General features: G+C 37.9%; 1 protein-coding gene across 2 annotated transcripts in view; it reads right to left on the bottom strand.

Moving 5' to 3' along the window:
• lin7a (lin-7 homolog A (C. elegans)) overlaps positions 1-21501 on the bottom strand; it is a 30431-nt gene extending 8930 nt beyond the window's left edge. For both annotated transcript variants that reach the window (XM_028043419.1, XM_028043418.1), the window contains exons 1-3: positions 21394-21501; positions 9838-9956; positions 253-324 (exon numbers count right to left, since the gene is read on the bottom strand). In XM_028043419.1, coding sequence (XP_027899220.1) covers positions 253-324; positions 9838-9956; positions 21394-21430 — 228 coding nt within the window. In that variant the 5' untranslated portion in view covers positions 21431-21501. The remainder of the gene's footprint in view (positions 1-252; positions 325-9837; positions 9957-21393) is intronic.
• Between the last annotated feature and the right edge of the window lie 1735 nt (positions 21502-23236).

Here is a 23236-nt window from a genome sequence, read left to right as displayed (position 1 = left end):
AAATATTCTTCAGGTACTGAAATACCTAAGATAGTACTTTATCATTTGATGTCAGCACCTAGCCCTCGGTGCAACCACTTCTGCTTTGGCCTAATTACACACATTCTCCTAATGAGGGTCATTAAGAAAGAGGCTAGTTTGGTAATTTTGTTCCAAGTGGCTAGAAATTACTGGTGAAGATATCAGCTACAAAGCATGCTGTTTTGATTTCAAATAATGGCCGTCATAGTAAACTTCCAGAGCAGTTCTTACCTTAGCCGTGGCTCTCGCCTGGTACTCCGGGCAGCCGTTCACTGTAATCGTTTCATGCATGTACTGGTAGACCTGGAGGAAATGAAGACAGACGTGTGGTGTAATTACACATGACTGAAACATAAAATCACTGCTTTCTAGAACCAACTTCCTTCACAGCTGGACTCACAGGCTTAGATTTCACTGCAACCATCTACTGATGGGGGGAAAATAGTGTTCTATGGTACCTTTAAGACATTTAATTATCTAAATAACAAGATGATTGTCTTACCTTAAATATGAAAAGGCAGGTTTGTTAGACAAACATAACACCATGCATTATATATTGTCATTTGATTTTTACTTCTATCTTAATTTTTAGTAAACATGGCAGAAAGTATACTGTTTGCAATGCTTTTTAAACCTACTTTGATTATTCTTAGTTGGTGTTTCATGACTGAAAGTGGTTTTTTGACCTCGGCCACTGACTTAGGTTGCCGAGTTTCCAGTTGAATGAAGAAATAAAAGGATTTCTGCCAGCTTGATGAAGCAGATGGAACCAAGGCAGACAGCTGACCTCTCCAGTAAAATCCTGGCTTCCAAGACTACTTTACAAATTAAATAAATTAAAAATTTAGTCTGATTAAGGTGGTTTTAAATACATAACAGTAAAATTACAGTGTTTTAATTAGAACGTAATGGGATAGAAATATTCTTTATTGCCCCTCAATTCTGGTGTACAAGCAGAAAGGTTGCAGACGAGTTGAAGCATGCAGAGTAACTTTATGGGAAAATAAAACATAAGAGGCTGTAGAGTGAGGAAAAATTATGCACAATTAGTAAAAATGGCACAAAGTTATAAGATGTGTAATTGAGTGGGATAATTTAACAAATGTACACACTCTGCATGTATATTTGTGCATAAACAAACTAAGCAGTCTCTATCATAGATCATATGAATTTCTTTATACAAAGGCCTTCGGCCTGGTGAAGATGCATATAAGCAATAAAATAATTTTTTGTTTTTACTACCGCGTCATCTGAACGATCTTCAAAGCTGAAATACATTTGCTTTTCTCCTTCTCCTGAAAAGAACAAGCAATTTCATCCAAATGTATTCACCACTTCTCGTTTTTACACAATTATTAAAGGAATCTGTCCATATTTTAAATTCTGACCTTAGATCAAAGTTTTAGAAGTTTAACATATTTCCTACAATTAAATGATTATTTGCAACCTTTGCTGATTTTTATTTATTTTCTATCTATCAAACGTTATTTATTTATTGAGAAGATTCAATCAGTACTTGATTAGCACAAAATAAAACAATAGTTCTGGGTCCGAAAAGGGAATTTAAACTGGAATATTTATTTGTCTTAGTCATATTTTTTTCTTAGCCAAAATTATAATGACAAATTATATCTTACAGGAGGAGTAAATTGTTTTGCCATTAATGATTCAAAATGATCCTTTCCTGAAATTAATAAAGGTGTACCACAAGGTTCATTTCTTGGCCCACTACTTAGTTCATACCAGAATTTTCTTTCATGAGCATAGTAAAGATTAATGTTATGAGTAGTTATTCACATATGTAGTAAAAATAAATATAGCAGAGTAAATATCAGCACATGTTCAAACAAAAATGTCCTTTTGCTTCCCAAAAGGACATTTTCACATGTGAAGTAAAACCAGGAGAACTAATTCATTTTCACCTTCCCCCCCCCCCCCAAAATCTTCTACAAATCTAACCAAACTTCTACACAGTAATATTTAGGCTTTAAACACACTCAGTTGCTACTTTATCAGACTCCAGTTGATATATGTAGCAGTGAAAATTGATGTATCCATCACTGCTGTTATCGGATGAACAGTCTAAGTTGGATAAATGTAGAAGTTTAAGATGATTGATGAGCTGATGATAAAATCTCACAGCTTATCCAGGATTTGCTGAGCTGGTGCAACCAAGTTGATTAAAAACTTACATTTCAGAAAAGATTAGAATATTCCAAATGATTCTGCACCTCAGCACATCTAGTGGCTTTAAAATTACACTCATATCAGTTGCAGTCAATTAAGCAAGTGAGCCAGCCAAAATGTGTTGAAAATAGTGAAATGGATCATTTCTCAGAATATTAGATTTGTGGCTCGGATACTGATTTTAATCACTTTTTTCTGCTCAGAGACATTGTGTGTTTCACATCAGAGCAGCGCAGCTTAGTGGAAATGAACACATTGGGCAGCTTTGACGTACAACATCACAAAGCTCTCAGTTTTCCTGAATCATCAAAGACACGTATACTTAAAGGATAGAAACACGGAGAAATTTTTGTGTTTGGATCTCAGAGTGGGAGAAAAACATATCCCCAAGCTTCTGTCTGCTTGTTTGCTTATGAATCTCAAAGACCAAATGAGCTGCGTTTGAGTGCACAGCTCTTCATCTCAGACTGCAACACATTCTGTGAGTTTATGGCGCTGGCTCTCTGTGAGAAAACAAGCCCAGCAGTTCACACATGCATGCACAGTTTCAAAATACCTTTTTTCCTGAGGTCTTTTCCACCTCTGCGCTTTTTGAGGCTGAGCGCAGCTTTTTAAATGAAATGAAAGGTATGTCTTTCTTTCTACTTCATGTGGAGCCTATTATTCACAGCTTTTATCCCTTTCTTTGAAACTAAATCGTTAACGCCATTTAGAGCTATTTATCTGGTTCTCAGCACCTCTACTTTCCCAGACACAAAATGCAAAACAATGGCAGCTTCATCTAGCTGTTACTGTAATGCCTTTAGCGCCTTTAAACCTCTGTCTCGATTGTGCAAATGTTTATTAGCAGCCCCATTCAAGCATGACAGAAATGCCACAGAAAAAGCTTATGCAATATTTGGTATCTGCTGTCTGAGAAAAGGTGGCACAGCAGCAAACAGAAAAGCAATGACACCAAGAAAGGGAGAATTTCTGCTCACCAATTTCTAATTTTATAACGGCCACATGCTCAGTTCATAAGGCAAATCTTACTCATTTATTTGGTAGGTGTTGAATTATTTAGGTTATATGAATTTGTAAGTCTTTTCTTATCTGGGAATGAGTTGAAATCACTAGCAAGAGATTACAGTTTTGAACTTTGACATGCTGCCAAGTTTTCTTCTCTCCGTGTAACATAAGTGTATTTGGTGTGTGGAGGAGGATAAGCAGTCTGAACATTTGGACTGCATCTAACCCTTTATGTTGAGGCACATTGCACTATGTTTTGGATCAGTGTTATTTCTTTTGATGAAAATATCTCTGCTTTATTAAGTCGGTTCATCACTGTTTCTGGCAGTCGATGGTTTAGATGAGATGCATTACTGTTTGTTTTACTGCCTGCAGTCAGTAAAACAAACAGTAAATCTACGGAGCACAAAATGAAGAACGGGGTTGAGAGAACATGTAAGACTGTACATAATACATTCATGTACTCCAGTCCTTATCAGCAAAATTCAATACAGAAGTATCTTTGTCCCAGGTGATTTTTTTCTTTCTTTTTTTGTAAGTCCTGCAGGTGTAGTTGTTTTCTTTTTCTTCTGAATAGCTAAAATGTTCACCACCTTCCAACAGAAGTTTTTTTTCTTTACAAATAGCTCTGTACTTTAAGAATGCTGTGAAATGTCCTCTGACTTGAATTTATGCAAATCTGCACAGTGCATTACGATCCTTGGGTGCTTAGATTTTGGTCTTTATTATTGTGTGTGTCGATTATTTTCCCTGTTCATTTCAGGTTTATAGGTTTTGGCATGGTTCAGTTCATTTCTCTGTGTTCATTGTTGTTAGGAAAGTGTTGGCATGTTTGTTTATTCCTTTGTGTTAAGTTTCTTAGTTTATTTTTCACTCCTTTCTTTGTGCGTTTGGATTTATTTCTTAGATCTGTATTAGTTTTTTCCCCTTGGTTTTGTAGTTCTTATTCTTAGTAATAGTGTTAATAATCCTCTCCCTCATTTGCCTGCTTTCATTCTTCCACAGCTGTTCCACATCTCCTCTGATTAGTTTATCTAATTTGTTAGTTTTCACCCCTGCCTCAGTATTTAAGCTCCAGGTTTTTATTAATTCTTGTTGGATTCTTTGCTACACTGTCTATACTTCTTACTTTAATTCATTGTTAGAGAACTCTGTTTTTTGCCAGTTATTCTCTTACCACACCATGACATGGTGAAGCTTTTCAGTAGCAGACTGCCAAGCTCTGGTGTGCTCAAATTATGGACCTTTACCTTCACAAATTTTTTTGTTTCTCTCTCTTGTACAAATTGAACGACATGGTGCCTTTCACAAAAACTTTCAACTCAAAAATACGTCATTATTCACATATCATTTTACTTTATGATTAATGGCATTCTTAAATTGAATTGTATACCTCCTTGTCATAATAAGAATTCAAATCTTCAAGGCATAGAGAAAAGATTTTAAAAGGGTTCAGCAGAGTAATGTATGCTTGCTTTGAATTTGTTAGAACATTGCTTGTTCCGTTTAAACATTAGCTCAGTAAGAAAAACACACTGTTAACAAATTGATGGTCTGTCAAGTATACTAATTAGAAAAGTATGAGATTAAAAACAAATCTGTGACTTTAAAGATGAAAAGAGATTTTGTTCACCAAATGACTCTGCCAGTTCCAATGGTTTTGGGTTGGGACTCGCATATTATCGCCCAAATTCCCTCTCCTCAATCATTTCCAGCAGGTTAGCTCCTCCAGTCATCTCGTCTTGCATCCTTCCCATCTCATTTGCAAGGCTGATTGACCCTGAGGACTCGCTCCTAGTGATGCAGCACTAAAGCACATGAAAGTCTTTCCCCGCCCTTCCTGTCATTGCAGAGCGTGGCATGGAAAGACAACCACCTCATCAAACTCTATCTCTTTGTCATTTGCCCGAGCGCTGCTGAGGCTGCTCTTTTCCTGCTCATCATTCTTCATATTGACAGCCAGCTTGTCATTTTTAACAGTGCAGAATCATGTTTTGCACATTTTTCTGCCTTACCAGTAAAAACGGCGGCAGGATTTTGGAGTTGATCTAAAGACGGGATTAGTGACTCCGTCCTTAAAACTAAGAAAACAGAACATCTCCCTGAAAAAACTTGTGGATTCTGATTAGCTTTCTACTGATTGACACATGTACCTATTAGTAGAAACTTTCTTTTCATTCAGCAAATAAATGCAATAAAAATGTAATAGATATGCTCTGTTACTCAATGGTTAAATACTGTTGTAGCTGATTGTTTTTTAAAGATTTTATCAAATTTGTTCAGTAATTGCAATGAATTGTAAAATGTAGAAGTTAGTTTTCTTCTGTAACCAAGATACAACTCAATTAGTTTTTCTTCATAACCTTCGTCGCCGCAGCTCTCTGAGAACCCTTGCTGGTTTCCCTGGCGACTGTGTTTAGTCAGGTCTTTGGAGGTAAAGCTCATTGTCAACTGCTGCTGGTCAGGCTGTTGTCAGGGGTTTTCCAGTCTCCATGTCATTGCACTCCGGTGCCTGGCACCGAAACCAGTCAGCCGAGCCTCTGGTGCCAAGACGTGCCGGGGTTGCGCTGACACAGAGCCGAGCCGGGCTCCGTGAGAGGAAAGGGCCAGTTCTCTACTCCTTTATGTCATTTTGATGGTGGTGGAAGTTTGAGCTCATGTTGTGGTAGAATATGTATGGCTCTGTTTGAATCCATTTGTGTTTTAAATATTTTCATTAATGTGAAACATTTGTGGATGTCTGCCCTGTGGATGACAGATCTAGTTTCTAGAATTTAGACTTAATTTTAACTGTCAGGACATTTCACACTGTAGGTGAGGTGCAATTTTATGAAATCTATATGACGCAAGAAGTGGCGGTCTTGCAGGATCCAACGCTGTTTGTGAGTAATCTACACACTTTTCTTTAAATGCTAATCAAACAATTTGTTTAATGTTAAACAAAGAAGGAGGAAGTTGACTCCATAATTATACAGTCCTCATTCACAAGTCTTCCAGCATCCTGGATTCTTTCAATGCGTGCTGCCAACACTTTTTGTGTTAAGTCCTAAAAATATCATAAGTCTGCCAATGCTGTCTTTGCATGGAAACCAGACCCGTTCTCTGTCAATTCTGAAACGTGTTGCTTCCTAATTTATGTCCCACATGAGCTGGTGCGATCAGCAGTCAGTAAAACCTCTCACGTTAGCGTTTAAAAAAGCCCCTTTAAGCATAAGTGCAATTATCAATACTTAACAGTATACGCAGGATTCTATGAATTCCCAAGAGTTCACAGATTCGTCGTTGTTAAAGTGTATTAGGTTCTCCTCATTATCCAAATTACAACTTAAATCTAATTAATAGTGGCTGCATGTTCTGAGAGCGGAAAGCACCCGGCGGAGGTTGGAGGAAGGTCGACTTGGTAGATAATGTGAAACTCCCTCCAACATACTGATCAACTCCACCAATACTCATTCAATCCGGCTCCAAATTACATTTTAACTTTGTTTGTAATTAACTTGCAGATAGATTCCATGTCAGCATCTGTTACCTGTTTTCCTGCTCTTTAATGCTGCTGTTTGCTTCCCAAACTCATGTCACCGTGAGATGCTATGGTATATTGCAACAGACAGAACACTAAATATGCAAGGTCTGTGGTTATGGGCCTGTGTAGCGGCAGCACGAGCAGAAAGGCTTCTGTTTGCTTTTTACGCCTGTCCTGTTGATGAATGAGGTTACAGCAATGAATCAGCTGGGGGATGTTTTGGACGGCTCTCGAATGAAAACAGAAAGGCAAGATTTAGCATTCACTCTATATTTTGAAGAAGGAAATTAAAAGCAACGTCATTAAAATTAAAGGGAAGCTTATCAAGCCTTTATAATAATAATAATTTTTTTAAAGATCACACAGTTTCCTACCACCATCATCCTTAGCGGTCAAAAATAAAATAATCAAATAAACCCCAGGGTTCTGCCATTAATATGTGACATTTTAATTTCATGATTGATGTTGCGCAGCAGTGACTTAAAGGTATAATGCATACTTTTTTATAGCGTCTTCAAGCAGGTTGGAAATTAATACCATAAACCACCCTCCACCACACTGCAGATCATCTAATTCCATCAACAGCCGCTAAAATGTATTCTGTCAACATCGGCAACAGATGTTGCTGCGTAAACGCATTAAATATAACTTATGGTTTCTCTATTTGCACTCTGAAATTAGAATTTTTGACATCTGAGTCATAAAAATAAAACGATGCCCTGTGAAGCTGGGTTTCGATTAAACATAGCTGCTGCGCTCACAAAATAAAATGAAAAGTGCAGGAACGAGCTGTTTATTTGCCTTTCTGACAATTTGGATATAATTAAACCAGAAGCACAAGTACTAAAATTAATTCCAAGCAGGTTCCTTTAGTGTTTGAATAACTATAATGGACATTGCTAATTGTAGGTACCCTGGTCACTGAGCACAAAACTAGCAAATGCCACCAGTGTTGTATAAAGTACTGACATCTCAGAGTCAAGTAAAAGTACAAGTACCTCTCCAAAATATGACTTTGGTAAAAGTCGAAGTCACTGACTGAAATGTTACTTGAGTTAAAGTCTTAAAGTATCTGAAACTTCTTGTACTTAAGTATGGAAATTACTGTAAAAATGGATGTACTCAAGTAATGTAATGAAAAGTACAAGTAAAAAGTAAAACAAAGCAAATGCAGTTTGAATGACATTTTTTATATTTTGGTAAACTTGTCAAATACACTTAAAATAATGTACCCAACCAAGTGCAGGCAAAATTAAACCTGCTAATAGATATACCTGCAGGCATCATTTAGTTAAGAAAATTAGGTGCTTTACCTATAGCACAAGGTTAACTTAACCTGCTTTACAACTGAACCAGCTTCTTAGTATACCCTCCAGGACAGAAAATACAAAGTTTTTGTAAGCCTTAAGTTTTCCCTTCAAGTAAGGTCAGTGCTGAAAATGAGAACAATAAATAGTACAGAAAATGCAGCCAACATGAAGAAAAAGAGCTGATACGATTACTCTACTTCACAAATCAGTGAATCAGTCAATCCTACAGTCAGTAGGTGGTGTCAAAACACTTGCGTTTCTCTCTCTCGCTCTTTTGTAACGAGTAACTAAACCACACATTGAAAATGTATCGGAGTAAAAGTACGAAATTAAGTTCGGAAATATAGTGAAGTAAAAGTGAAAGTTATCAAAAATTTTCATACTCGAGGAAAGTATGAAGTACTCCAAAATGTACTTAAGTAAAGTAGTGAAGTGTTTTTACTTCGTTACTTTACAACACTGAATGCCACTTTCTAACTTGCAACTCAAACACAACTTGAGTAAAACAAAGCTTTAACTTCTGAGACAAAACTCAGAATTAAGCTGCTGTTAAGATAAGATATTTCTTATCTTGCCATGTATGTTGGTATAGTTTAAATTCCCTTTTTCAAGGTTAAAAAACCCTTAATTTTTTAAACTTAACTAAAAGGAGTTCTTGAAATATCAGTTTCTCTCACATCTATGAAATGTGTCACTTATGACAGACATCTGTTTTGTGTTTTTCATGTTCCAAAGTGGTCAAATACTTTTTAGTTGGGTTAATTAGAAAATAGGTCAGTCTGTCCTGCCGCTGTAGCACCTTGAGGTGAGATAACCTTTATCTGTACAGACTGTCTGTCTACTATAGCACAAGAAGTAGTACTTTTTAATATTAGGTCATCACTACAACAGTTATACAGTATATAAATTCCCTGTTGTATGTGATGCATATGATTCTATGATTTATAATGATCAGAACTAGACATGTATCGCTTATCTGGAGATTAAATTGCATATGGTTCAGCGGCAAATCTGTAAAAAGAGGTGCGGAGTTGTAATTTACTTAAAGCCACATATCTTTGTGAAAATAAACACAGACAAGATGCTAAAAAATGTGACACATGTAAGGAAGAGCAGCAACAACATTCACCATAAGCAGAGTGAAACATCCAACATGGAGCTATGCTCTAAATGTCATAAACATGCAAGTGAACATAATCTCTGAATTTGTCTTTTTTATTATTATTTTTACTAAATGGAACAATAAATCAAGCTTTGCTGCTTCATTTAAGTTTCTTAATTTCAAAAATTTGCAAATAACAGTTTATTGGACTTAATCTAATTATAAAATGGGTAAATACCCCATTTAATTGCAAACAAAAGGAAAATGATTTATTTCCTCTGTTATTTTGTGTCTTTTTATTTAAAAATGGCATCTAATCATCTTGTTTGGTATTTTTTTCCAATTGTGTGTTGCAGCAGAAGTCATAAACTTGCTAACCAATTCCTGGTAGTTAAAGGACCTAACGTCCTTTTCCCAAAGTCTAATACATCTTTTTAAATAGCCACTTAATCAATAGTAGTAGTGGTAGCTGAATATTAAGTTTGACTTGCTTGTGCTGAATATTGCTACTTCTCTCTACAAAACACATTTTTAAAGAATTGTCTTTGTAAAGGTGACCAAAAATCATCACAATACTCAGCACAATCAGTAAAAGAGTAGTGTGCTAACACTCTTTAATAGGGAGGTGTGGCATGAGTAAGGCCATCAGCAAAAGGAGAAATCCTCCCCCAGCAGTCCTGACTCACCTCTCTGATTGCTGTGCAGAACTCGCTCTGCAGAACCTTCTTCAGAGACTGCAGCTTATGGCCGGGAACGTCTCCTGATTCCTGCAGCTTCTCCAGCAGCTCGATCGCCCGGGCAACATCTGGCCAGAGGAGGAACGCAGAATTGGTATAATTGAGCATATATATGTGTGTGGGCACTCATAGCAAGAGGGAGAGTTTAAAAACAAAAAAAAAGTCAATTACATTAACGGCCTCAGCACGTTGAGGCGCTGGAGCGAATCAATGGATGCTATAATAGAAATGGACTCGGTCAAGGCCGCCAGTTGCAAGGATGATGGAGTAGGAATGAAATCTGTGAATCATTTGCATTAACTCAGGTTTATTCACAAAATAACAGGGAGCAGAGCAAAGTAAAGGGTTTAATTTAAAGTTAACACTTCATGAAAACTGTGAGGCTACTTTTTTGCTCTTCTGTGCCTACTGATGTAGCCTGATTTACTTTCGTTAAAGAAAAAACGGATGAAGATTGGAAAGAAATCACCAACAATTAAATGAAAATCGCAAAACATAAGCAAGATAAATGACAGTGAGTTGAATAGGTACACTGACCCAAATGTGGCACCTTCGCTGAGACTTACAAAGCACTTAATGAGGCTAAATCTTAGAAATCTATCATCTTAGATGATAGATTTTATCTATGATGATACAGATGATGTCTGTATCATCTACTAATTAACTAAAAATATAGTCAATAGTGTTGAAGTTTCTCAGAGACTTCAACACATTTTTTGCTTTTAATTAAGCAGTAAAATACACGTTAGATTGTCTATTTTTGAAGTCAAGTTTAAAGTTGCTTTGCTTTTCTTGTATTCGTGCAACCTTATTCTGAAGTTGCAGTAAAGTTAGGTATCCACAGCAACTAAAAAAAAACAATTACAGTTGAATGAATTAAATGGATGATTTCTTTAATTATGGCTCATTTATTCGTTCAAAACATGTAATTAAGGTACAGAAAGGAGACAAAATTGGTGAAGGGATGAACTCAAAGACCATTACCTCTTTGGTTCTCGAAACTAACTTTAATTTAATTAAATGAGCAGATATGCTGCATTCGTATGATCCTACATGGGGTTGAGTTTTGCTTTTTGAGTTTTTTTCTTGTTTATTTATATTCTATAGTTCTATGTGTAGCTCCAGGTGTAGAATCTCAAACTTTGAACTCCTGTCTCAAGAAAATAACCATAACTATAAATATTTGTAGCATAGATTTTATTTTTCTTAAAAACAAATACTCTTAAGAAACTCATTTCTGGGTATATCACCAGTTTTATGTGGATTTCTGTTGATCAGGCAACATGAAGTCACTAGCTCATATTGCAACTGACTAACTTGCACAAATCACCTTTGCAACCTGCAGAATACACACACCACAGAGAGAAAACCATTTAACTAATCTTCCGACTTGTATTTTTCTGTGTTTTGGTTTAACAAACTCTAACTGACTTTCAGTAGATATATAAATAAAATTGAGTTGCTCAGCAAAGGATCTGTCCAGGACAAAACAGTGTAGTCATTTAGTCTGATTTTTCTCAATCCAGTTGATTCTTTTGACCTCTATGTCCCTTTGTGAACATGTGCCAGATTATTTATGATCCTTTGTAATGACCCATTTGAACCTGCCTTTTATTACAGCCAGTTTGAATTACTGCGAAAGATCTGTTTAACACTTTCTGTTCTGAATCACAGAACATATGGTGAAAATTTTACAATACATGAAGTTATATCCTTCCTGTAATGGATCCTCGTATTCAACTTGCAGCTTAAAACTGTGCAGATGGCTTTAGTTGCTTTGGCCCCTAAAGTCATACGGCTAAGTAACATTCTGTTCCTCTATGAAGGACTTCAATAGAAATAGGGTTTCAGACCGTTACACAGACTATTTCCTCTGCATGATGTAGTCTGAGGAAAAACTGCTCACAGCAAGGTCTGTGGGTCAGAAGGTAACCATGAAAACTCCTGTTGTTTTCAGAACTGTGTGCAGCTCCAACGACTCACTGCCGGGAGCAGAAAATGTCAGAGAAAGACGCCTGAAACGCCGAGTGAAAATAAAAAGATGCGTCTGTAGCTGGCCAACATGAACTAAACTTGTATCATCTGGATAAAGAAGGATTTTTATGAGATTTGTAGTAATAATACTTTCAATCAAGGTAAAAGGGTCACATTTTTAACCCTTTCTCTCAAAATCCAAAAAGTCTTATTCTCAAAAGCTCTTAATGAGCTGGCATGCTTCCAAGCACCAAGGGCAAAGCTGTCTAGGAGTGTTCTGAGCATTTCTGTCTCATTAAACAAAGGTGAAAGGCCAGCGAGATGTATTTTTCTGTCTGCTTCTTTCTGCTCATTAACACACTTTACATAATCGGCATCAAGACCCTGCACCAGCTAAGAGGAACAGAACTTCAGAGACGGATATTGCAAACATTTTTATTTTTTATTTTACTGCTGCTTTCGTCCAGCTGATCGTTAATGACAGCTGGACGTTTCTGAATAAAAGCTTTGAGTTAAAATAAGGCAATCGGGAACTTCCTTTTGCATCATCAGATTCAGAGAAGCTGTGCAAATTCAAGAGGGAGAGTTCACATCCTTTTATCCACACCAGGCTTTGCATGATTATTAATTTACAAACTAATTTTTTCAAACATATTCCGAGGTTCTTAAATCCGAAGCATGCATAAAAAATTTAACTAAAGTGTGTGTACACCAGATGCTGTGCACACTAAATCAGACGTTTATATACTCGTCTTCTGCATGATTTAATGATTTATTTGAACACAAACCCTTATGTTTGAGTAAATGTCCCTTAGGAGGTTACATCTCAATCACTGTATTTTGAAGCCATCAATAGAATTTAGTTGATTTTCTTGCATGACATGACTTTTAAATACAGTCATGCATTTCAAATTTCATAATGTTAGCCTGCTTTTTCCATAACAACATCTTCACCGGTGTGTGTGTGTGTGTGTGTGTGTTGAGATCATTGGTTACTCTAGCGTTTTCAAGCTGTTGGTTATTCAGAAGTTCAGTTTCTGTTGCTCCATATCCTGCTTGACTTTTTCTAGTTTTGTACGTTTTCTGTCATCACATTAAATCTTTTATAATGATTTTTCACAGTCTTTGTCTGCATGTTCTCAACACACAAAACACGTCAACCGTGTGTATAACAGACATCAGGTTTCTGAAATGATTCCAACCTCAACCCCATTGAAAATTTAAGGATTATGTTTAAAAGCGACAACCATTTCAGAAATCAAGCCAGTTTAAATTAATCATAGAGATTCTGCCTAAAAGAGGGATCCAATAGCTAAATAGATTTATGCCAGAAACTGGAAAATGTCCATTTCATCTACTTTTTGCTGAAGGTCATAAAAATAAAAATAAGTTGGGATATAATTTTGGCCCTGCAGGGATTAGTGATATCATATACTTAATCAAAACTGTGCATCCAATACTTGTTTTTAAAATGAACTTTTTTTATATAGATTTTTTGAAGTCATTCTAACTTTAAAAAGGAAAAAAAAAGTCAAGCTTTCCTGATCATAATGGATGCACATTTCTGAATGAAATTATGCATAATAGCACTTCTGTAAAAACAATGGTTTAGGTACTGTGACATATTTTAGTTAAAATAATATTAATTTTAAAACAATGAATACATTACAGAAGTAGATAGTCGATCTAGTTTCAGCTAGCAGAGATTGTTGACCATCAGCCAGCAGGCCTTAATATTCCATCACGCTCGCAAAGTATTAAATCACATCCAATCCCATAGAGGAATGAGTTATAACCCAGCTCTAAAAAGGTTAATGATGGCACTACCGTAGCTAATCACGTCACTTTATCAGGCCCGACTCAGACACAGAGACGTTGCAGCATTTCTAAGTTCCCTACCTGGTGAGCTCAATAAAAATCTCACATCTTGAAATGAATGAACTACACCTATATTTTATAATACAACTCAGATATTATAAGAGAGAGGTTTTCATCAGCTCCAACCAATTTCCACTTTTCTCTAAGGTCTGACCTGCTGACTTATTCCTTTTCTCTTTAGGACTATAACACATAAGAGAGTAAAAGAAATGTGCAGCAGGTTCTTTGATAGAGTTCGAATCCAACATAAAATGAAGGAAATATAAGATTATCCCTTTTCTCTGTCTCAAATGTCCTTAATATTTATTTGTTTTTTACAAAAATAAAAAAACCAAAGACCAAAATATACATCCATCCATCCATCCATTTTCTTCCGCTTATCCAGGGTCGGGTCGCAGGAGTAGCAGCTTCAGAAGGGAGGCCCAGACTTCCCTCTTTCCAGCCACTTGTTCCAGCTCCTCCGGGGGAATCCCGAGGCGTTCCCAGGCCAGCCGAGAGACATAGTCCCTCCACGGTGTCCTGGGTCTTCCTCGGTTCTTCCTCCCGGTGGGACGTGGCCGGAACACCTCACCAGGGAGGCGTCCAGGAGGCATCCTGACCAGATGCCCAAGCCACCTCAACTGGCTCCTCTCGATGTGAAGGAGCAGCGGCTCTACTCTGAGTCCCTCCCAGATGACCGAGCTTCTCACCCTATCTCTAAGGGAGAGCCCAGCCACCCTACGGAGAAAACCCATTCAACCTGATCCTGTTTCCTGTGAGTTCCCCAATTACACAGTAACCCTCAGCATAAACACAATTTATTTAAAAGTCAGGTCAAAATATGAATGGGTGAGTGTTTCCAACATTTTTCATGCAACTTTTTTCCCCGTCTCCAATGAAAAGCTGAATAAAAAATGGGGATGTAGTGCGCCTGCTGTGTTCAAAAGAAGATTAAAAGGAAGATGTCACTCTAAGATTTCAGTGCACATCATCACCGAACCCTGACGGAACATTCAACTTTTTGTCTAATCTGTCTTGCAAATGTGACGATTAAATATTGAAGACAAAGCCATTTATAGATGCAAAACAAGGATGGATCTATTTCTGTTGTCAGTTGCTTAGCAACAGCGTTGAGAAGCAACAAGAGATTTGTATCTCCTAAATGGCAAATGTATTGTAGTTTTCTCTGCTGGAAAAATGACTGGAGCATCAGCAGATAACAGTTACTTTTTTTTATATGCTGTGATTTTTTTCTAGCTGTCTTAACTAACTATGTAAAATGTGGAGTTAAAGTATCTGCAACTATGATGGAAAGAGGTTTCAGCATAATGACTCGTCTATAATCTAGATTATTCACTGCAAATCAAATCAGAAACAATTTTTTATCTCAGCACATCCTAATAAAGAGTCTGTCGAATAAAAGAGGTGCATGCCAGCACCAGTTTCCAATCTCCCTTCCACCTAAAATGATGAGAGATTTTAGTTTTGATTAGATTTTTTGTTATTTGATCTGCCAATTACTGATTAGAGAAAAATTCTGATTCTGGGAAACTGATTTGTGCATCTCTAAATAGAAGACAGGCTTAAGAGAAAATAATGAGGTATGTAAACGTCTGTTCCTGGTATTTCTACAAAAATACACCCAGAAAGTCTTTTACCTTTGGTGTCATACTGACTTGCTGAAAAAAATTCTACATATTTGTTTGGAGAAAGTTGAGAAGCTAAACAAACTCATGGTGAGGTGTAATGAAGGCTTCAGCACTCGACAAGCCCTCACTACGCTGTTGCTAAGAGGTGTTGGCGCAGGGCAGCCTTCCAGTTTCCTGGTATAATTTGTCCATTTAGAGCAGAGAGCAGAACATGGTGCAGTCCATTGGCAAGACTCAGAAGTGTCGCTTTGACACACAGCTGCAATAAGGTAAATAAAAATCATCCATATTAGTTGCCAACCTCATTAAACCGGAAGATGTGGCAATGTGTCTACAACCTCTTAAAAACGTCTGGCTCTCATATTGATTAAACTTTTGTTTTTCATCTCAGCAGATATCAGAAGGTCTAAATTACCTCGGCGGATTTCCGTCACACCTTTTAGATGTCATGAATGATAATAAAGTGTCCTGACAGAGTTTCTTGTAATCTGCATCTGCCACTTTGACCTGACTACCCTTGATGCCATCAGCGTCTCTGAATCCAACCTCAGAAACTGAAATGATCTCATTCCAAACGGGTAAAAAGGGCCAACAGGGTTTAACCAACCCAGCCCTGTCCACATGCCAAGGGAATTAGCTCTAATTTACCCGACTGTGACTATGCTCTCAGAGCTCGACAAATCACTCGGAGCGAGTTAATGGCTCCTGCAGGAGCCTGTGGTGAAGACGGCGACAGAAAACATCACACTCCTAATGTCCCCTTCATCCTCCAGTAATGATGGGGCAGTGTCCCTCCAAGACAATTACCCGAGAAACCGCTTATTTGTGCATTAACGACAGGTTGTAGCAGCTACTTGCGATGTAAACTTGTCAGCAACTTTTGAATCTCTTTAAATGACCTAAAACTGTAACTTACCTCTCTAAGATAAAAAAAGTAGGTCAGGCAAAATCAAAAGGTGTTGCTTTTTCTAGGTGCACTGTCCATATGACAACCTCACATGTAGAAGATGCAACTTGCTGAATTCATTCTCTGTTTTTCTCTCCTTCTCAACTGGAAGCTTGAAAGAATTTCACACAGTTTCCTCAGTAACACCAGGCTTGGCAAGAAAATGTCTTCCTCTGCACCAGGCGAAATAAACCCATTTCCTATCATAACCAAACAATTTCTTTGTCTACAAAATCACAGCAGAATCTGGCAGCTGGTGTGAAAGTCTGAGTGTATTTCTCCAAGTGGGCACTTTGGAGGTTTTTTTTTTCTACAACAGCAGTTGAAACATACTAAATAAATTGTGGAAGATATGAGAAAGATAAATGTGGACCTCCAGAAGTCTCTTTTATCCTTGGGTAGAATTAGCAGCTGCCTGAAGGTTTCCTGCTCATCTATCAAAGGATTGCATGCAGGAGCGAAAAGGAAGCAAATGTCCAGCTGTCATACAGAGAGAGGCTGTGTGTTCATAGGATGAATATGTTTTAATAGGAAATAAGCGTATCGACCTTGGGGCAAAAGCAAAAGATTTTCTGAAAATGCCGGCTGAAGGTGATAAGAGAGTCGCCATCCACAGTGAATCAAGTCCTTGCATCGTTGAAAGGCCACTCAGCAAGGAAGAAGCTGTTAGTCCAAAAGCAATTTAAAAAGCCAGATTGCAGCTTGTAAATGCACACAGGGATAAATCCTGGGGACTTGTCCTGCAGTTGGCAATAGTAACTACCAATAATGTACACAATAAGCATTGTTACATTTGATGGGAAAAAGCTTGACAGCATACTTCCAAATGTTTAGTACGGGGCTGGAAAAGTGCATAAAAGTGTCTGTATTTAACTTTTGAATATGAAGAAAGTAAAAAAAAAAAAAATCTATAATTTCTCCCATACATGCAGCATAAAGGTAGCAGTTTTGGTGATGCTACATTTATTGGTAGCATCACCTTTAAAGGTGTGGGGGTTTTTCTGCAGTGTATAAATATTTTGTTTCAACTCTAAATCCTAATTCCTTTGTCTGTTTTTAACTGAACTTCAAATTCACAGGGTTTTTTTTTTAAAAGTAAGATGTTCACAGATACTTTACGTTTTCAAAACCTGCACATACCTTTTTATGAGTAAAATTACTAGTGATGTTTTGAATAACTAAATGTAAATTAAAAACTTTTCTTGGTCAAAATGCATAATTATTGCATCATGTTTGTGTTTATTTGCTAGGCTGCAGTTATAATAGCAGAAAAAAACGGAAGAAGACACTGCTGGGCAGCTTTGAGTGCACAAAGCAAAATGTAAGTATGGCACTTCTCTAGGAAAGGCAGCTACTGCAGTGAGCAGGGTTATGAAATATGGAAACTTTCCATTTGAACTGTAAACACTTCAGGTTTTATGTTGAGTACGGATTTAGTTGCTCTGAGACTCGGAGACACCTCGCCTTTACCAGCGGAAGAATTAAAGTCAAGGATTAAACCTGAGACTTCAAATCATATTAAGAAATAAAACTGTTGCCAAAACACAGTATTAATTGATGTCAAAACATTGCATTTGAAGATTATTTCTGTGATGCATCAGCAAGAGACTTCAAATGCACCTGAAAAGGGTGAGCATGTATTTTAAAAATAAGCACAAGCCATAACACCTGATTACAAAGAAGCAGCTACATTTCTAGTTATAGATGTGCAAAACTGGTAGAGACAGAAAGTTCCTCTAATGATTTTCAGCAGTAATTGAAGAAAAAAGTCGTTCTACAAAGCATTGACTCAGGGGGAAAGTACAGAGGACGCACACCACATTTTTCATATTTTTATCTGTAAAGAAAAACATGCAGCATTTTTCTACTCGCTTCTCAATTGTGCGCTCTGTTCTGTTGATCTGATGGATTAAATACCAATAAAATACATTGACACTTGTGGTTTTAATACGTCAAAATGTGAATAAGCTGAGGGGACATCAATAGTTTTGAAGACTGTATGTATTAACGAGACTGTATATAATATTTTGGTGTTTGTAGACTCTTATAATGTAGTAATGCTTATTTCAGGTCTGATTGCTTTATAAACTAGAAGTGCTCATCCTGCAGAAGTTTTTGCCCTCTGCTCTATTTCCTGTATGGAAGTTGTTGCGAAGGGTATCCCATTTTAATAATTAAATGCCTGCTTTGCTGAGAATGTCAGAGGCTCTTCTCCATTGTTCTCCGTGGTGTGTGCTAATCACAGTCATTTCCTCTCACAATAACAGGAAGGAGAATGAATTTGAGCTCTTTTTCATCCTGCAGTGACCCAACAAGCCAAGTGGGCGCTCTGGAAATGAAAATATCTTGTTCATTTCCTCCCAATGAGCATTTGTCAAACTCAGCAACTCAACAGCTAAAGCCTGCACTCAACACCAGCGCTGAAGACCTTTTCATTAGCAATTATAGTGTTTTCTCCAAATTTGCTGCACATAGGCAAAAGGAAGCCTATAATGGAGCGTCTTTCTGATGCCTCCCATGGAGAACTATCATTACTACTGCTCCTGGTGTTACGCAGCTGCCAGCACCTGACTGGTCTAATTCATACCACGGCATGTGGACTCCATCCCACTCCTCCCACTCTCACGGCAAACACGCTGATGTCACAAGTGAATCATTGCCTCAACAATGACTAAGATCAGATTAATGAATGTAGATAATTGAAGCTTAAAGACATTCTTTTTGACTTAAAATTACAGTTTGTCAGGAATCTAAAGCCTCTTCCTATAACTCTGACAAATGCAGAGGCTCAGCTTGTGTTGTGTGTGTGTTTGCCTCATGCAATCTTGGGCTCATTTCATTAACTCAGCATGCATTAGTGCCTACTTCTGCACCCAGCAGACTGTGCATCAGTAAAGCTTTACAGTCTATAGAGGGTAAACCTGCATACAGATCATTTTAAAGCAGAATCTGCTTGTGGTTTATTCTATCTGTCACCAATAACTGAGGATGTCGATCATCATAACTGAGGTCAAGTCAAAACACAGTAATACCCTAACTGGTATCTTTGGAAAATTGTCATCTTCCTCTTTATTTAAAGTACAACTATATCTTATTTCATGCTTTCATAAAATTAAAAACCAATATTTTTAACACAAATATATACACTGCCTGGCCAAAAAAAAAAGTCGCCACCAAAAAATGGTCACACTCTCTAATATTTTGTTGGACCGCCTTTAGCTTTGATTACAGCCCGCATTCGCTGTGGCATTGTTTCAATAAGCTTCTGCAGTGTCACAAGATTTATTTCCATCCAGTGTTGCATTAATCTTTCACCAAGATCTTGTATTGATGATGGGAGAGTCTGACCACTGCGCAAAGCCTTCTCCAGCACATCCCAAAGATTCTCAATGGGGTTAAGGTCTGGACTCTGTGGTGGCCAATCCATGTGTGAAAAAGATGTCTCATGCTCCCTGAACCACTCTTTCACAATGTGAGCCCGATGAATCCTGGCATTGTCATCTTGGAATATTCCATTTGGGAAGACAAAATCCATTGATGGAATAACCTGGTCATTCAGTATATTCAGGTAGTCAGCTGACCTCATTCTTTGGGCACACAATGTTGCTGAACCTAGACCTGACCAACTGCAGCAACCCCAGATCATAGCACTTGTACAGTAGGCACTAGGCATGATGGGTGCATCACTTCACCTGCCTCTCTTCTTACGCTGATGCGCCCATCACTCTGGATGATTCCACTACATCAGTAGTTTCCAAACCTTTTGCCATGTGGGCCAAAATTAAGTTGAAAATGCCACAAAAATAGAAGTTTTTCAAAAATGATGGACCCGAAACATAAAAAGTGTCACTCTGGCTGGTTTCCTTTCTGGCTGCACCTACAGCACTGTTGCTTTGTAGAAAAATGGTTCTGGATTCTAATCCTTGTCTGTGGCCTTTCTGCATGAAGTTTGATGTTCTCCCTAAGCACAGGTGGGTTCTCTCTGAGTACTCCAACTGTTACCCTAAGAAGTGTGCTTTCGCATAAACCACCTACTCTGGCTGCAAAATTGTCAAATTTGTTGAATTCTGGACCTGGGCCAAACAAAATAATTCCAAGGGCCGACAATGGCCCATGGGCCACGCTTTGGACACTGCTGGTTTAGATCAAAGCATATTAATGAGTCTGAAGGAGCCAAAGTCCAGACTTAAGTGTGAATGAGGTTCTCTGGCAAGACTCAGACATTTATTTTGACAGACCTTCTCCTTGTAAAATTTTTGAGCTATTTTTGCAAAGACGAATGAGCAAAGAATTGAGTCTCTAGATGTGGAAAGCAGGACAGCTTCACCTGAAAGGGCTTCCAGCTTTAACTGCAGGAACAGGTAGTTCTATAAAACGGGATTAGTGGATATATGCTTCCTCTTAAAGTTCCAGTAAGATGCTGAAAAAAGGTTTAAGGGGCATCAATACTTCTGCACGCATGAATGAGGCATAGATGACAAGAAACAGGCTTGGCCAGACTTCATAATTACTGTTTGCCTGCGCAATGTGCGCTCCCCAATCAGAGAACCGCCTTTACATTGTCTGCCAAACCAACGACCTGTCTGTTGTGTGCGTGTGTGTGTGTAGGTGTGTGTGTGTGGGTGCACCTGCACAGCTCCAACACAAACTCCACAAAGTAGACTTCTAACAGCCCAGCCTTCCTGTGTATGGATCATAAAGCCATCCATGATGGGACAACATATTACCAAATAGGTTACATAATACACATGGCGATGGAAACGGAGCACTGTACGCGTACAGTGCATTAGTCAGATGTTTGTGTCCACAAACGTCACAAACGATGGGAGAAAACCTGCGCTCCGTTCAGCCAACACGAACCGAGCCGACGGCATTTACGTTGAGCTCATTTCGCCTTGAAACAAACAACAAGCCGTTCCGACCACGTTAGGAAATCCGAACCGGACACAAACGCGTTCATCGGGGTTGGATCTCATTTCCTTGAAGTTTTGGACGTGTGCATAAAAAGAAAAAGGAAAAAAAATAAATCCATCCAATAATAAAAAAGGAATCCAAAACGCGAAGCTCCGAGCGCCTTACCTCTTTCCAGTGTGAGCGGCTGGACCACTGTCGCCATGACTGCTGTTTACTGGAGACTGAAGAGACTAGAGGAGCTGCAGCATCACAGACAGAGCGAGGAGCCACAGAGAGGGAGGCTGGGAGTGGTTACAGGAAGATTGTATCCGCTCCCATCCTCTCATCACTTTGTTGCTCCTGTTTGCAGGAAAAGCTCTGTTGGATTCGGCAAAAAACTTGCGCAACTGTGCATGCTAATTATTCAAACATCAAGTAATTGTTCAGGCAACAGCAGAAACGATCACATCTTATGTATAACTAGAATGATAAGTAAGGTTAAAAAAATTAAAACAGGTGGGACTTTTTTTTAGCAAAACAAAACAAAGAACACCGCATTACTTTCTGAAACAGGTTCTCAACAAAGCAACTGAAAAGTGTTCACACTCCGTGCAAAAGTTTTCACAACCTCCTACTAAAATTGATTTTTGTACAATTTTATGTGAAGTGACAAGATAGCATACTACTGTGAAGGAAAAAAATTTATTTACAAAAGTCTGAAAAGTGTGGCATGCATTTTGCATGTCTTTGGGGAAATGCCTTCACCAGCTTTTTACAACTAAAGATGAAGCCATTCCCAGATTGAAGAAAGATCGGCTGCGAACATCAAGACTTGCCTCAGATTCAGGTCTGCTCTCATTCTAACTGTGACCCTTCTCTGGTACCTTTAGCTGCATCTTTAAGGTTCTTGTCCTACTGAATGTGTATTTATACTAACAACAAATATTAATAAAAATATATATCAGTTAAGAATATCAGCATAAATGGGGCTAATTTATATATTTGCTTTAAATAAACTATTGTAAACTTCAAAACCTTTTCCTTTTGTGTTCCAGTCACATATAAAATCTAATTTAAATAAACTGATGTTCACATTTGTGGCAAAATGTGAACAATTTCCATGGGTATGACGGTGTAGTATGTTCAGTGGATTTTTTTTCTAAGCAGTTGCAGGAAGAGCCCTGAAATATCATTAAAAGTGAGAACTCACTCTTACAAAGTCAAGATGTTCTCCTGTAACTATTTTTACTCTTCAGAGTGGGATTACAGAGGAAATCTGCCCTTATTCAGTCATAAACATATGGGGAAGGTCACATTTATAACAACAAACTTACAGCAACTATTCCTTCTAAGGAGGTTTTCCACAACAACCTCAACAAAGCAATTTTCTAAAAATGTCTTTGTGTAATATATATATATAGATTTATATATATATATTAAAACATTTGCTTTTCCTTAGCCATTTGGAATACATGACAACAACATAGACGTGGCCATAGCTTACATAAAAGTTGAATTACAAACTAAATTTCTGTTTATCTCACTAATTTATTGTTTCCATGGATAATTTTGTTTTCGCGCGTCTGAATAATTGCAATCCACTGTGATCAGTTGGCCGGGAACATGGCTGCCATTAAAGTATATTGTGAAGCGCTGAGCTATGCTTCTTCTTATCTCCTCATTTGCCTACATGCGACCTGATGACGACTAAATGGTGGCGGTGAACCGAAGTTGAAGGGTTTAAGGATTAACCTTGATGGTTACGCACTGCCATAGAGTCAAAGCACTGACTCTCCTCGGATTCTGTACATCAGCTGCTAAATGGTGCCTGCAGTACTCACACTGTGGTTAGAGCCAATGGGAAAAAAACAACACAGATCTTTAAAAAAAAATTGTAAATTCATGGCAGATGCGTCACATGGGTCACAAATCGTGACTTCACAAATTCAAGCTGAACATGAAGAAACACCTGAGGAAAGAGCAAAGAAGTGAGCAGCTGTTTAGAGTGAATACTCACACTGTGTAGATG

The sequence above is a fragment of the Xiphophorus couchianus genome, chromosome 17 (genome assembly GCF_001444195.1).
Source record: "Xiphophorus couchianus chromosome 17, X_couchianus-1.0, whole genome shotgun sequence".
Taxonomy (NCBI): domain Eukaryota; kingdom Metazoa; phylum Chordata; class Actinopteri; order Cyprinodontiformes; family Poeciliidae; genus Xiphophorus; species Xiphophorus couchianus.
The sequence above is the reverse complement of the archived record's forward strand: the minus strand, read 5'-3'. Positions and strand labels throughout refer to the sequence as shown.